We start from the raw sequence: 17,033 nt of genomic DNA, 5'->3' as shown, positions 1-17,033 counted from the left end.
TCTCAATAAAACTATAAATTAATAATTCGTTAAATATTTCTAAATTTTAACATTGTCTAGTAAAATTGAATTTATAGTAACTTGTTTTCTTTGGAACTTGGAATCTATATTGAGTTTATCTTAAAATATTCTCATCTCATTTAAAAGTTCAAGCATTATCTTCTCGTACATTGAACTATCTTTAATTCAAAGAGGAATGATATATCTACATCAACTTTTTGCTATCTACAACAAACGTTCATATTATACTGCACAGTGTACAACTGTATAAAACGTCCATTGTTGTAGATGGCAAAATCTTGTTGTAGATTTATCACTCTCCTAATTTAAAACAATGTACTTGACAAATTCATTTAATTTAATGTGTGAACATAAATTGAAAATGGAAATTGAAAAAGGAAATTTTGAAAGTCATATATGAATATATTTAAATTGATAATTTATTAATTTATCGATATAATAATATCTTGATAAATTTATAAAGAATCTCGGTCTCTAACATTATTAATTTATAAAAGTTTTACAGATTAAGATTATAGATTTATAGATATAGATGTACACGATTCAACCGGTCGACCGTGTTTAATAAAACCGCTGATCTTTTCGGCGGGACGTGTGCAAGTGTGCAACATGGGCAATAGAGTAATGCCTCTTAATTTGGTTTGGCCCATCTTTTCGGTAACTCCTCAATGGATACCAGCCCATATTCTTTTCAAACATTGCCAATTAACCGGCCCAATAAGATGAGGTGGGGCCCGTGAGGGACTTGCGACTTAGGCCCTCCAACGTAAGTTTTCTTACCCTTTTTCTCATGTGTTTTCTGAGAAAGCCATTAGCATGCATTTTTTCTGGAGCCATTTTCTGGAGAAAAAAGGTTGGAATTTTCTCACGAGAAAGAGTTAGAAAACGAGTACCATATTATTTTATTCACGGGAGCACCTTTTCTTTTTTAGTAAAAAATAATACAATATTTGAGAAAGAAGTGAAAAAGAAGTAGGGTTGGTAAGGATATTTTCTAAAATATGAAATGAGAAAAAGATGATGTGACACTAACGTGGCAGTGAGAACAAGGTGAGAAAGAGGTGTGGGTTGGGAAAGGCCTTAGAGACTTCTATTTTCATGTTTACGGCACTCGTAAATTTTTTTGCTCCTCAACATTAGCAGATACTCAAAAGTCAAAATCCACCTTGGAATTTCAGTACTAAGTTTTTTTCTTCTTTCTTGATATTATTTATCTTTCTTTCCGTAATTACGTTAACCAAATTTTGATATACATTATTCATAGTCTTTAGGATTTGTGATTTGATATTGTCTTGATATACATTATTCATAGTCTTTAGGATTTGTGATTTGATATTGTCTAGCAGAATATGTAAAACATATATACTCGCATTATTGATGGCAAATGGATATTAAAGTTATCTATACTCCTTTATAAAACAAACTATCACTTTCCTATTTTTAACTTTATACTTTTAAAATACCTAAATTACACTTAATTTTTAACACATTTTCAACTCACATACTACATCTACCCAAAATTTCCTAAAATATTTTTCAACCATATCTATCCAAATTATTTCTCTCCATTTTCACTAATTTAAAAATTACCTATAATAATACTCTTAATGAAATTTATTTACAACATACATCATTTAACCCTTGAAATAACCACACTACATCCTTTTACATCAATTACCTTTACATTAATAATCACTCTACTACCGCCACCGTAGCCACGCCACCGTCGTCGCATTGCACGGGTACCTAACTCGTGCCACATAAGAGTACTTTTTAGTTTTTAGCGATACTAGCTTACAAAAATTTTATTTCTAAAGTTGACTAATTTTCATTTTCAAGCAGCCCCTTTTGTAGTAACAATTAGGGGTGAATAAAAACCAAACCGAAAAATCCATAACCGAAAAAAACTGACAAAACCAAACCGAAAAAACTGAAAACCGAATGAAATCCATTGGTTTGGTTTTTGTTTTCTAAAAACCGAACGGATTGGTTCGGTTTTCGGTTTCATATGCCAAAAAACCGATAAAAACCGAACCGAACCGGAACTAAATATATTTTAACTTATTTTATTTTTATATCACATTACATTTATATTTATTACTTATAATTTAGAAATATGTTAATTTATTTTATCTTTTTATTGTACAAATCTATACAAATTGTATATTTTTAATAAAAACGTGTAGTAAAAACAAATCGTTTTGTAAAAGTTATACAAATTTTAACACCTAAAAAATATAATAAGTAAATAAAAAGCTTCTTTGTATTTGAGTTTTTATATCATATTTTTTTTCTTAACAATTGAAAGTTAAATTTATATCATAATATATAAATAAAACTTTAAAAACAAAAATTTATTAAAAAAACCGAAAAAAAAAACCAAAACCGATCCAAACCGAACCCGAAAAACCGAGAAACCGAACCGAACAAAAACCGAATCAAATGATTTTGGTTTTCTAAAAACCGAATGGATCGGTTTTAGTTTCGGTTTTAGACAAAACCGACCCAAACCGATCCATACTCACCCCTAGTAACAAGGTCATGGCCCTATGCAAGAATTTCATGTGCCTTAAAATTGGCTTTTCGAGGAAATATGACGCCTAACTACTAAGCCATCTTGCTGACGATAGTTAATTAGTTTTAACTTTACACATTCTGAAACTATCTCAACGAGTTTTTTTTCCAAACTAATGTAGTGGGAAAATTTATTTACCAAATTAGTATAGTTTTAATAATATTTACCATTTTAATATAAAACATAATTAAAAATTATATTTATATTTATTAAATATAATAAATAAAGATATGTTAGTATACAACTTAATCAAACATTAAATTAGGTGGGTTGGTCAGGGGTATTTTCTAAATCCATTATGTGGGCCTCGAATGTGAGTTTTCCCCAATGTCTCGGGTTCGAATTTTGGGTTTTTCATCTCAAGGTATTTTCCATGAGGAGGGGGTTGGAGTTCCAACGATTTGTTGGTTAAAATTGTCTTTAGCACGTCTGTATCGAAACTAACTTTATAAAAAAATGTTGATAAATATACAAAAGATCACTAACAAAGAAATAGTAAAATATAATGGTATTTCTGTTGAAACAATAGAATAAATGATAAATCAAATGCGGATCGTCGAATCAATGGAAGAGACATTTCTAGAGAGGATGTCATCCCATTGAGAATAACGTCTCTGATTAACTACCAAGTAATTGCTTTTAGCTTTAGCTATTATCCTATTTATCTCAGATTATTAAACTAATTAACGTATAATAATATCAAATTAGATCGCTATTATAGAGCATAAGTTTTTAGTGTTTGGGACATACTTGATCGATTTGTATTCACGTGTCATCGTAAATGCCGATATTTTTGTCTTTGTAGTGTTGTTTCATCTTCAGAAAACTCATAGTATCGATTTTGTATTTGCCTAATTAATCAATGTGTATGGTTGTATTTTTTATACCCAATCTTTATTGAAAGAAAGAATGAACGTGAATACAATCGAACAACAAGTGTTATCAACATATCTTTATTTATTATATTTAATAGAAATAAATATAATGTTTAATTATGTTTTATACTAAAATGGTAAATATTATTGAAACTATACTAGTTTGGTAAATAAGTTTTCCCACTACACTATTTTTGAAAAAAACTCCAAACAACAACTAAGGAGAAATGTATTTTATTGCCATGGCGGTTATGTTTTTATGTCGATATTTAATATGTTCTAAGGTGGTGTTTGATAACCACTTAATCCATGAGTCATGACTTAATCTTAATTGCCTAAGTTGGAAATTATGTTTGTTTAAGACTTATCTAATAAGTCATCACTTAATTAAAAAGTACAACTAAAATATATTTTACATAATTATCCTTGATAACTACCCCACTATCCACTCCCTAATTCCTATCAAGGGCGTTATAGTAATCTTAATTATTCAGTCGGTTAATTCAGCACACAAAACAAACAACAATTATTTATTTACCGTCTTACTCGTTTCAGACACACTAAATTCAGACAGACACTTAATCTACAGAGCACTTAATGGATATAAAACAAACAGGCCCTAAGAGTTTCCTATGTTCACATGTTCTATTAATTGTGTGCTGCACGATGTGAGATAGAGTGTGTTATGTTTGCTACCTTTCCCTACGTATTTAATGTAGCCAGTGATACTCATTAGGCATTTATGATAACTAATTCTTCCACTAATTTTTTTCGAAAATTAGTTACCTTCCAAAAACATCTTCATTTTCACTCAAGTTTTACAGAGAGAAGCATATGTTTGTAACTCATTATAGCATATAAAGTATAGGGAAATGCTAAATATAGCCTTAAGGGCTGTATTTAACGTGCATTAAAAACTTATACATTTCATATTAAAAGTCCGCCCCCTGATTTTCATTATAATGTACAAACAATTTATGCACCTTAAACACAGTTTTAAGGGTTGTATTTAGCAAACCCCTAAAATATAATAAAGACAACAATTTAAAAACTTGTATCCTAGTAAAGGATAACCTTCTTGTAGTGGTTGCCATTTGGCTTCGAAGAACACGAATGATTTAAGTGACCAAGAAACAAAAATGTTAAAAAAAAAAAAGTTAATGCCTAGGAACCCCTTAATTCCATAGAGGAATTTTTTCTCTCAAACTAGCGACCCTACGACACTGCCTGACGATGAGACCCCAAAAACTTTGGCTGGTTGAATATGTTTTTGCAAGGATTCGAACCTGAATGGTGTTCCCACCAAATCGTTTTTTAGAGGGAAGGTGAGAAACAAAAATGTTAACAATTGTATATGTGGATATTTGTGGCCTATATGTTTAGCGTATGTATTAGGGAAACTAATCTTCTTCTAGCGGTGGTGGTTACTTTTGGATAGGGCTCGTTAGGACACAACGAACACAAACTTCAGACATGTGAGATAGAGTGTGCTATGTTTGCTATCTTTTCTTACGTGTATTTAATGTCCTTAGGTGATACTCTTCAGACATATATGATAACTAAATTATATATTTACACCCTACTATTTTTATCTCATTTTGTTGAAGGTCTTTACGATAGTAGTCTTTAATTTTTCTATTTTTTTATAGAGACAAAACTGTCTGTATCTCACATCTCTCATACCCCGTCTCAAGGATTGGGTTATATATATATATATATTGTCACCGATTAATGGAGTATTAGATTAATTATGACCATTTGATTAAGTTTCGATTTCATTACAGCTGTATAAATTGTTCCATTTTTAGTGGTAAACTTTGTTTGAATATTTATCCCATGTGCAGAATAACCTTATGTTTATTTGTATGTTTATATTATCTACATAAAAAACATCACAACCGTATAAATTGTTCCACTTTAAGTCAAAATTAAGGTTTGTTGGATATATATTTATCCCATGTGCAAAATAAGCTTACATTAATTTTGTATGTCTACGTTATCTACGTAACAAACAGTCCTCAATAAAAGGATGGGTTACTTTCTTTTTGACTATGTATAAAATGATTATAACAATTGTAACTTTTATCATTTCAGTATAATAACTTTTTTTCCCCGAATATGAAACTGGTTGATGATCAAACAAGTGACATAAACACAAAAACAACGTTGCAACTCACAAAAGTCGTAAAAAAAAACAAAGCAACGGCCTTTGAATCATACATGTAATATGAATATTAATAATTATTTGTCCAAACCCACCACCAATGTGGATGAAAGTTACATGAATCTTGAAGATGGTGAAGCATCATCGTTGTTATTGCCATGATGAGAAATAAGATGATGGTGGAAATGACTTTGCAAGAGGCGGAGATATATTGCTTTTATATAAAATAAGATTCTCTCTGTTTCAAAATGACTTTTATGTGTTTTGTAGGCCAAACGCGGTGGTGTGATCAAATATGTAGACAAAACGATGGTAGTGCCAATATTTCGTAATCTTTATTTCCATGAAAACCATTGTGTATTAATTTCAATGTACCCTTTTAATACATAGAGACTTTCATATCCATTTTATGTGATTCACATATCTACGTAAGTTAATATGTTGAGTGTGTATTCAAGTGCTTGTGAAACCAAGAGATGATCGGGTAGAAAAGTAGAAATGGAGCTTGAATCGGTTTATCAGGCTAGGCAGGTAGATCTTGTATAATTAAAAGTTGTTACTAAATTCGTCTAACTGATTAATCAATAATCATCAATCAAGCTACACATATACACACATATTTACATTTATGCAAATTGAAATATTTAGTTGCCCTAAAGTTACTCAAAATTTTAATTAATCTACCGAGTATCTTAAGTTATAAACAATTTCAATCAATCTAAACATATACACGCATATTTAAAATATAAAGTCATATTTTAAACCTTTATTAAGATTCAAAACTTTAGGGTTTTTTTTCTTCTGAATATTAAGTTAAAACACGACATCAGGTCGTTCTAATGGTGAAGCCTTGTACGTATCCTAGACAATGATACGTTAACCATAGGCCGTTATAAGTATTTGAAAGCAAAAACCACAAGGATTGTCATCTCTGATATTCTAAGACTTTAGGTAAAACCGATAGTGCACCTAATCAGTTGAAATGGCCATCATTGGCTAAAAACCTTTAGTATATCATCATTTTTTTTTCTTTTTTAAGAACCGATATTTATTTTGGGTGAACTTTTAATGTGTTTTGAATCTAAAAATTTATGTTCAAAAGTCAAAATTAAAATATACAATAATTAGATTTATGTTTATCAGTTTCTTAATTTAATCATCGTTGATATGATAATACTTAACTAAAGTATGTCATTAAAATAAAAATGTACTTGATAATTAAGTGTAATTCCTAGTTGTTGTTGTAGATGATTAATTCAAAATGACCTTTATGTAGGTTCAAGAATACTACCAAGAACACTACATTTGAAAATAATATAAGCTTGTTTGAACTTGGACGGCCTGCATTATTGTTAACATCGATAATTAAAATAAGCTAAACTCGCGGAATTACGTACATTACAAATATAAAAATCATACATCTTGCAGCTTAGCTTATTGTAAATACAACACAAGATAAGGTCTTGAGATCTAAATCTTTAATTAAAGATTCTCGGGATATTGGAACATGTTGAATGATGGATTAACAATGCTAAATCCGCCATCAACAAATAAATTTTGTCCACTAATATATTTTGCATCATCACTGACCAAAAATAGGGCGGCCTTAGCCACATCATCGGTTTTAAGTGTCACTCCTTTAAGGTTGGCAAGTGAGTTCATCACATTTTCTAGCATTTCCCCTTCTAGCCCAACAAAATTTGTGGCTAGTGGTGTGACCATTGCATAAGGTGACAAACAATTGACCCGTATCCCAAATTGCCCAAGCTCTACTGCCAAATTCTTTGTTAAACCGGCCACAGCGTGTTTGGCACAACAATAAGCGTGTGAAGCCGCACCACCAAGTTTTGAAGAAACACTAGCGGTTGATATAATTGACCCGGACCGAGCAGGAACCATGACTCTAGCCGCGTGTTTCATGCTCAAAAACACGCCGGTCACACTGACACTAAGTACGCGTTCAAAATCTACTTTTTCGTTATCAATGATGCGTTGCTTGTTTGGATCTACGATACCGGCGTTACAAAACATGATATCGAGTTTACCATAGGTGGAAACTGCAAGATCTACCGCGTTTTTGATATGGTCCTCGTTGGTTACGTCACAATGGACATAGATCGAGTTTGATGAGCCTATGGCCTCGCAAACGGCTTGACCAAGTTGGTCTTGGATGTCTGCGATGACGATTTTTGCACCATGTTCGGCAAATAGTTTTGCAGTACATTCTCCGATTCCACTTGCTGCTCCAGTGATCAAAGCCACCTTTCCTTCTAGCCTATATATACATATATAACGAATTAAGTTATTTTTTAGTCAATTAGTATCGATATATTATAAAAATTGTGTAAGCTGGGTGTAGTTTTTTAACAACATCATATATAAATTAAGTTATTATAAAGGATGATAATATGGTGGATCACAAATTAAGGTTATAATATGAACAAGTAGGATATAACTGGAAAACAATATAGAAGTACAAGTATATTCCCAACAAATTACTACATGATTGATAATTATCCATCGATATAGTACCATGATAACTTATATATACATATGTTTATAATTTATAATAATAAAAGGTTGAATAAGATGATAACTAACCTTCTTGTAGGGGTTGTCATTGTATCAAGAGATTAATACTTTGCAGGGAGAGAGAGAGAGAGATGGGTTTAGTGGTAGATGAGACTTATACTGAAGGTTGATTGGCCTAATTACCTTTGTGACCGCCTTTATATAATACTCCGTAGAGCAACTAGCTAATTAAGTACCAATTAATAAATGGATAATGATAAATATGCCTAATAATGTATCTAAAAATATGTCTAATACATTTAAATTTTGACACCTAGATTCCACATATTCTCTTTCATGATCTTTACCATTGAATTTGACATGTTTCAATCTCTCCTCATTAGGCATACTTTTAGGCCCATTAATCATTTTCCTTAATAAATTGATTGATGTATGATGGAGTTTGAGACTGAACGGGTTTGGATTCAAATTGTGATGTAAGTAAAATGCTTACAGGTTTAGATACAAGAATTTTTCCCAGTATAAATTTCCTCTAGAATCGTTGAGCCCAAAATTGCCGTTAAAAAAAAAATACTAGCTAATTAAGTAGCTAGGCCTTCTCTTTAATTATTTTATATTATTACTCATTACATTATATAATATGTAAGAAAATGTTATGCGCTTATTATTTAAAACAAAAAACATAAGTTATGTTTGGCATAAGGTTTTCAATAATTTTTTAGGAGCTTTAGTTTTTTATTTTAAAATAAAATCTTCTAAAATATTAAAAGTTTTGTTTGGATGCAACTAGTTTTAGCTTTTATTTGAAAGAAAAAGCCCTAAAATGAAACGCTAGCTAGTTGAAGTAGCGTTTCAGGAGCTTTAGCTTTTCGGTGAAGCTTTTACTCTTTAAAAGTTATACAAATGTCTCTTAAAGTTGCAGCTACAGCTACCATACCAAACATTTTTAAAAAATAAATGCTATAGCTTACCGCTCTAACTAAAAGCTACAGCTTACAACTTCATCTAAAAGCTACAGCTACAAGTTATAAGCTACAGCTACCAGCTATATTTGTCAAACATACCCATAATATATATGCTTGTCTTTAAATATGATGTAAAATAATTATAAAAAATGAGTGATGATATTCGTACCATATTTTTTAATACATTTATCATAATGTACAACATATATAGCACATTGTACAAGTTATTAAAACAACATTGTGATAGATCTATCATAAAGTATTGTACGAATATAACTGTACATAAAAAATAGATATGACATTTTCTTCTACAAAATTTTCATTTCATCACCATATATAATATGAGGACACAATTAACCCGTTAAATTTCACCTCACCTCATCTTTTAATTTTTTTAAACGTCATGATCATATTTACATGATTATTGAGACGTTTTTTTTAGATTGATAATAGAGTATATATATTATTACTCATAAATAACTAAGTTAAAAGTCTAACAAAATATTTACCTCTTTTCTTTCCTTATGGATAACTCAAAAATATTATTAAGTCAAAATTGAACGCTAATTCAGTAATTCGTCATCCGGCGGCTTTGTTTCGCGAGTTTTCTTGATAGCATGATTAGCATCAAATAAGATGTTCAAACCTCCCGATATTATAATATTACTTCGAGTAGTGTCGTTAAAGAAATTCAAATAAACAACAATACAACTTATATAATTAAAAAAAAGCACAAGAAATGATTCGTTAAGTAATTCGAATTTACGAGTATAAAATTTCATACATTCAACGTATCTGAGATGTACAAAAGCTAAAACATATTGAATAACACACTATGATTTACATCAGTTATAAAAAAATAAAAAAAACAAAATACTAACTTATTATGATTTTCCATTAGAATTCTATCATTAGTAAAAAAATAAAATAAAATCCAAACATGAAATCAATATAACAGAAGCTACACCTCTTTATTGTGACAACGAAGTTGCTAGACACATTGCTAACAATCCAGTGTTTCATGAACGAACCAAGCATGTTGAGATGGACTGTCTTTTTTTGTCCAGGAACGAGTTGAGTCTAACGAGATTTTGCAGATATGTGTGGCTAGTAAACAACAGGTTGCGGATTTGTTCGCTAAACTTTTGGGAGCACAGCCGGTTCATGATTTGCTAGGCAAGCTGGGTGTTCGCAATTTTCACACTCCAGCTTAAGGGGAGTAAAAGACTAATTTTAGGAATTATATTGTTTCCTATATTGTTTTCCATATTGTTTCCTATTTTCTCTTTTGCTTTGGCCATAAGTTACGTATGGCTATATATGTTCTGTATCTTGATTTCACGAGTAATAAGAAAAACCAAAAACCTTGAAACCCCAATCATAATTTTCATTATTTTCATTGTGATTTAATAAATATATTAGCACATATTGTTATGCACTAGAATTTAGAAGATACCATATCCGTCCTTTAGAAACAAAGTTTCTGATGCTCTTTTCGTCTCCTATGAAGTTTTAATTAAAAGTTCACCAACTAACGCATGGACACACACACCTAACACTAAATGACAAATGAACCCCAACTCCCAAATAAAAGAGAAAATATTAATCTATCTAATTCATATATTTAAAAATCAAATATTAATTTATTTAGGGGTAAAGTTAAAAGGATTTTAACATTTGGATTGAAATCAACGGTTAAGATTCAAAGATCATCTTTGAATTTTGACCCTTGATTTTAATTCAAGGGTTGAGATTAACAACTTTACCCCTAAATAACTTTAGAGAATCCCCATCCGATTCCCTTAAATTTGAAGTAACTTGAAGGATAAAGTTAGATGATCTGGACCATTAATTTAAAAACAATTGTCAAGATTCTAAAATGATAATTAAAGTCATTAACCTTCTAACTTTATCCTCAAGTTACTCTTAACTTGAGGAAATCTCTATCCAAAAATCAACCTAAAACCTTAGGAATTTGACACGTGGATTTTACTTAGTCTTTTTCCTAATCTTATCCCTTGATTATTTCACATGCCATCATCTTATGATTAAGTTGATTTTTAGACATATGAATTAGATTGATTAAAGATATATTGTACATATATAGTTGTATGCTATTGTGTGAAGTATTTTAGTGGAAGGGATTCTCTCAAATTGATTCCCCAACTTGAGTCAAGTTGGGGAGATCTTGACCTTTAAATGAAAATCAATGACTAAGATTTAAACATCATCTTTGAATCTTGGCCTTAATTTCCATCCAAGGGCCAAAAGTACTCTAACATGAATAGTCATGATAGAATTAACTTGAGAGAATCTCCTCCTTATTTTAGTATTCTAAATGTGCGTAACATTACGCAACCAAGTTTATACCTCGGTTGTGATAGCTTAAAATATTACTCACTTAGGGGCAAGGGTGTAGTCGGTAAAAAGCATTGGCAAATAATTTTGGCTCTTTGACAAGCCTATAATATATGTATTGGCAAGTTTTGGCAAATCAATCGGCTAGTTTTGGCTGATTACGGCAAACAACTAGAAACAAATTTATACAGGAAAATTCCTTTATTTTTGTTTGTTTTTGATTTGTTGTTCTTTGTGGCAAGATTTGGCAAAAGAATAGCACTATACCATTGGTTTTGGCAAGGATTGGCAAGTTTTGGATTCAAATTGGCAATGACACGTGTCAGGCTCTTATTGGGTATAAACTTGCCAAAAACATGCCAATTTGCCAATATTTGGGATTACACCCTTGCCGGGGGCAAGGGTGTTGTCGGCTAGTTCTATCAGCAAAAAGCATCGGCTAGCTTCGGCTCCTTGGCAAGCCAATAGCACATGCATCGACTAGTTTTAGCAAGTTTAATCGGGTAGTTTTGACTATATATATCGGCATATTTTGGCCGATCCTTGTGAAAGTTGGGAGTGTGCATCTATGCCGTTTTTTTTCCCTTTGTTCTTGTGCCAAAACTTCATACACACTAGAAACCTAACCGGGAAAATTTGGGGGGTTTTCGATTTGAGGCTAGATCTATGTTTTTCTTGGCTTCTATTGCCGGAATACATGCCGATAAAACTTGTCGATGCTCCTAACGTTATATAGCACCCTTTCCGGTGAGATCGAAAACCCCAAAAAAAATCCCTTTTTGGGGTTTCCGATGATTGCCGGCCAGAAATGTTTACTTTTTTTACGGCCAAATCTTTGTTTGGCTTCGACAAGGGTGTAGTTGGCTATTTGACTACTTTAATCGGTTTTCTGGCGACCCTTTTTTTGGGGTTTTCGGTTTAATCGATTTAGGGTTTCCTGTTGCTTTGTTGGTTCGGTTTTCCGGCAAGCCCTTTTGGGTTGCCGGTGAACTGCTGTTTGTTGCTTCTTTTTCCGGCGAGCCTTTTCTTGGGTTTTCTGGTTAACTGCTGCTTACGGCGGCTGTGGTTTTCCGGTGAGCCTTTTTTTGGGTTTACGGTGAACTGCTGCTGCTACTTATATATATATATATATATGTATATGGTATGTATGTATGTATGTATGTATCATGTATGTATGTATGTATGTATATTTATCTTTTTGCGTTGCCGTTAATTGCATGTTTGTGATTAGCTTGCTAGTGTTAACTTAGCGGTAACGTTGCCAGATTTTTCCTTGGTAGCGTTGCTGGATTTTGTTCAATTAAAGGAATAGGTAGCCGGAAAAAGTAGTTTTAGCCAATGATGGTATCGTTGAACAGTTAGGTTGTCAGTGTTACGTTAAATTGGCGATGATGATACAAAATGTTTGTAAAATTGAGACTCGGATGATCCGGGGCGTATCTTGACGGGGTAAACCTTCGGGTTAGCAGTCATGGCGTCTCTGACTTCTGAAATTCCCGACCCCTAAATTCTGAGCCCAAGTTTATATTTTATAAAAAAACGATCACTTTTTATGTTTTCCGGCAACTTTTTTTAATTTCTGGTTACCTTTTATATGTTTTCTGGCATTGTTAAATTGACTAGTTTTGTTTGCTACATTATATAATTTCGCAAGTTTTGACTAGTTTTTGGCAAAGACATGTGTCGGTTTCTCATGGGGTGAAAACTTGCCTCTTATAAACTCCAAAACTCATTCTAAAGGGTTAGGATGGTTCAAACATAACCAAACTTAATAAACAAAAAACTAACTGTATTGATTTAATCCATACAAACACTATTTATCTATTCAGTCACTTAATCAATTCAGTCACTTAATGGTTAAAAAAACAAACATGCCCTTAGAATTTTTTTATGGTTACATGTAACATTTGGAAAGTTGTTTTCTCCCTTCTTTCATGAATTATCAAGTAGTGTTAATAAGTAAACCTTTTAAGAATTAATAAAATGAGTTATAAATAACTAATAATCTTTTGTTTTTATTTTAAAATAAAAGAATTCAATGTTTTATTTAAATATGTTTTTTTATATGAATTTTATAACTTAATAAAAACATATATTTTCAATATCGAACATTAATATATTATTTTTACTTTTAACATATTTAAAAATAATACTTATTTGGTATATCTAGTCAATTCATACATATTAAATGTTATTAATCCTTGCTTCATATGTTCTATTAAGTGATTAAAACATGTATCTTTAGAGAGATTGAGATTAAAGATTTAATCCTTATCTCGTGTAAAGACCAAAGATCTTATTCTATTATAAAGATAAAACTTGAAAGCAATTTGCTTTATCTAAATATATAAGTAAGGTATCGAGACCAAAAATTACATTGTGTTAAAAAAAAATCATTACCACATAAAACCCTCATGGCCCATAGTCCTTTCACTCGTGGTGGTTCAAAATAAAGGGGAATCTAAATTCTAAGATCTTTTGAAAAACCCTTTTTGAAAGAAATCAGTAAAATCAATCTTAGGCGACGCGGAGGGAGACACATAATAATAATAATAATAATAATAATAATAATAAAAAATGGTGTTTTGGTCGTACCCACCAACTAAAAAACAACTAAAAGGCAGCGCCGTCGTGTTCATCGCCGGTGCCACACTCTTCGCCGCCGGTGCTTACTTGTCGTTTGTTAACATAGCCCCTCAACAAGCTCGTGCCAAAGCTCGCTCTGATTACGTCAAATCCCGCCTTCGCAAACTTCTGCAAGACGATAATTAAATTCCATCTTTTCTCCTTTTTATTTTCTAGGTATTTTTTCATTTATTCTTACTTTTTTTCTATATTTCTTTCGCCAAATGTTGTATCGTTTTTACTCGTATACCCAAACTGACCCCAATTATTCTAAATACCCCAATTTTCTTTACTTTTTGTTTAAAATTAATTGGTTAATATTTATTATTTTCTTGCCGTGTAAGTTTCCCTAGTAGCTAGCTTGTTGCTTATAAATACTGGGGTTTACTTGTAATGTTGATTTAGGGTCTAATGAATTGAAATGAGCTACAGTTTTTAGGCGTTTATTTGGTTCGATATTTGGTAGTGCTCTTAGCTTATCGCGTTTTCTGAAAAGCCGAGACGTTGTTTCAAGTGTTCGATTATTAGGTGCGTTTTAGCTAATTTAAGCTATGTAAGTGCTTTGTTTGCTGCTATGAATCCTATATTTATGTTGATGATTGAATTAGGGGAACTCGTTATTTGTAGGCGATCTTTTTGAAGTATTATATTTTCGTGACACAAGGTATATCAAAATGTATTGAACTATCCTCGTGTTACACGATTGTTTGTATTCCCCTTTCAGTACCTTTTGATTCAACCAGCGTTTACTTGGTTGTAGCTTGTAAACCTGTAGTGTCGTGCTAGTTTTGATGACGTGGAAACTTATATGCTGTCGAGATGACAAAATCTGACAAGTGTTGGCATTTTACTGCTTACCTGATACAGAGGGCAACAGATATATACTATAGTAAAAGGGGATGGGATACTTAGATACATTTCAATTTACTTTGAGCATTTTATGTGAGTAGCATGTTCTTGTTTAAGTTGAACACCTGTGTAGCTTAGAATAATCAAGACCTCGTTTGCAAAGAGAAATTTATTGTAGTATGGCCTTAGATTTTCTACCCTTTTTTTTTTTTATTAATATTATTTTGTGATTAGGAAGTAGGAACCCTGTATGTTAAAAACTGACCAGAATCACCAGATAAGAAACTAGAAAAAAAATGGTTATGAATGCTCTGTGTGTCAAGTATTCAATTTTTATTTTCATGTAATGAGATTCAAATCATACAGAAATGGTTCTCGATATGATTACTTTTTTTTGGTGTATGTGGCGACTTTGCGACAGTTATATTTTTTTCTTGTATGCAAAATTGCTTTCGTTATGGACTTACTTCTTGATTTTGTTGCAGATAGCATAGCAGAGTGTATTGTTTATTTAGACCTTTTAGTATCTGATAATGACAATTATATTTTGAGGGTTGATCATGCTGCATTGTTTGAGGCCATCACAGGCAGCAACAGCTGAAAACTTTCGTTCTCATCAATTACCGTTACCTGGTAAACTTGTTAACCCTTTTTTGTACTATTTATGATGAAAATAATCATAATATAACATGTCTGCTGATTGTTAATGAATGAAGGGAATTCAGCTGATATAACTTCAAGATCAGGATCTCAACCTTCTCCAACACTAACCAACGAGTATGCATCAGCATTGCAAACAAGTTCTTATAGTGAAATACGGGTTTTTCTCGACATAGAAACCGAAATACCTGGTGAGATTACACAGGAACAACTCTTGGCACAGGTTCTTCGCCCAAACCGGGACTTTGTTGATGACATTCTTAAGTTCGAAAAGCCTAGTTTTGTGACTGATCTTCTCTGGTCGTTCTTTGACCATAGTGAAAACAAGGCTCGATTATGTCTTGACCTGACTCAAGCCATTAGACGAGTGCGTATGCTGATTGCACCTTTAGATGATCTCCTCCATGTTCTCCCGTTGGACTCTGAAACTGACTACCTTTCATCACCACAATGTAACCGAGCCTTTGATCTTCTCCTTAAATATGAACAACTTGAGAACCCGTTTCCTGACCCCGGGTCCCGAAAAGTTCGTGGCATGCGTCATTGCTTCTCTGAACTCAATGGTCAACTTGAGAGTCTAATCAAAAAGTCAAATTGTCGTATACGTTTGCTTCATTGGGTCACCATTGGTTCTGCCCTTAGTTTAATCAGTATTACTGTCGGTGCTGTTATAGCGGGAGTGATCATTGCAAGGCATGCACTTATTGCTCTTGTTGCAGTTGCGTTTCTCCCTGCATGTATTATACCTTCAAAGTTTGAGAAGAAAGAGCAGTATCTTCTGCAACAGTTAGATGCTGCACAAAGGGGAACTTATGTACTTCATGAAGATATAATTACCATTGAGCGCCTTGTGAACCATCTGTATTCTGATATTGAGGTTAATAAAAGCTTTATACGCAGTGGTTTATGGAGGGGAAAGGATATGCATTCTATTATGGAGGTATCGAGGCAGCTAAGAAGAAACAATGTATATTTTCAGAAACAGCTCACGGATCTTGAAGAACACTTGTGTCTTAGTTTTGCTGCAATAAATCGTGCAAGGTCTCACCTCATTCAGTTAATTAAGCTTCATCAAGATGATCGTTCATAGCCTGACTTGTTAGAAACTGAATTCACTGACCCTAATGGATTATTTTACCATTGCAGTATTCGTTTATTTTGTTGGCGATGGATTCTTACTAAATTAGTGAGAGTAGAGTTTTGGACTTAGGTTAGAACAATTATTGTAATTTTATCATCTTTCCTTTCAGATTGTGTTCTACATTGATATTTTTTATTTTTTTTTTAATTTATTAATTTTCATTAATGTGAAGTTTTCTCACAAATATATGATTTCCTTTTATCTTCAAGTTTACATACTCAAATATCTACTTGGATTGTATAATCCATGTGGTGAGTAAACACTTGTA

The 17,033-nt window shown here is 32.1% G+C and overlaps 3 protein-coding genes across 3 annotated transcripts; 2 read left to right on the top strand and 1 right to left on the bottom strand.

The window, feature by feature from the left end:
* Positions 1-7,040: 7,040 nt before the first annotated feature.
* LOC122583896 (secoisolariciresinol dehydrogenase-like) lies at positions 7,041-8,341 on the bottom strand. The gene is made up of 2 exons (XM_043756269.1): positions 8,237-8,341; positions 7,041-7,910 (listed from the first exon to the last, which is right to left on the bottom strand). Exons 1-2 carry the CDS (start codon positions 8,254-8,256, stop codon positions 7,118-7,120), a joined length of 813 nt encoding a protein of 270 aa, XP_043612204.1. The 5' UTR covers positions 8,257-8,341; the 3' UTR covers positions 7,041-7,117.
* A 5,726-nt stretch (positions 8,342-14,067) lies between these two features.
* On the top strand, positions 14,068-15,524 carry LOC122583897. Its single transcript, XM_043756271.1, has 2 exons — positions 14,068-14,292; positions 15,450-15,524. Exon 1 carries the CDS (start codon positions 14,068-14,070, stop codon positions 14,260-14,262), a length of 195 nt encoding a protein of 64 aa, XP_043612206.1. The 3' UTR covers positions 14,263-14,292; positions 15,450-15,524.
* On the top strand, positions 15,330-16,949 carry LOC122583895 (UPF0496 protein At3g19330-like). The gene is made up of 2 exons (XM_043756268.1): positions 15,330-15,597; positions 15,681-16,949. The coding sequence occupies exons 1-2, from the start codon at positions 15,525-15,527 to the stop codon at positions 16,712-16,714; spliced, it is 1,107 nt and encodes a 368-aa protein (XP_043612203.1). The 5' UTR covers positions 15,330-15,524; the 3' UTR covers positions 16,715-16,949.
* Positions 16,950-17,033: the final 84 nt, after the last annotated feature.

The sequence above is a fragment of the Erigeron canadensis genome, chromosome 9 (genome assembly GCF_010389155.1).
Source record: "Erigeron canadensis isolate Cc75 chromosome 9, C_canadensis_v1, whole genome shotgun sequence".
NCBI classification, from domain to species: domain Eukaryota; kingdom Viridiplantae; phylum Streptophyta; class Magnoliopsida; order Asterales; family Asteraceae; genus Erigeron; species Erigeron canadensis.
The sequence above is the reverse complement of the archived record's forward strand: the minus strand, read 5'-3'. Positions and strand labels throughout refer to the sequence as shown.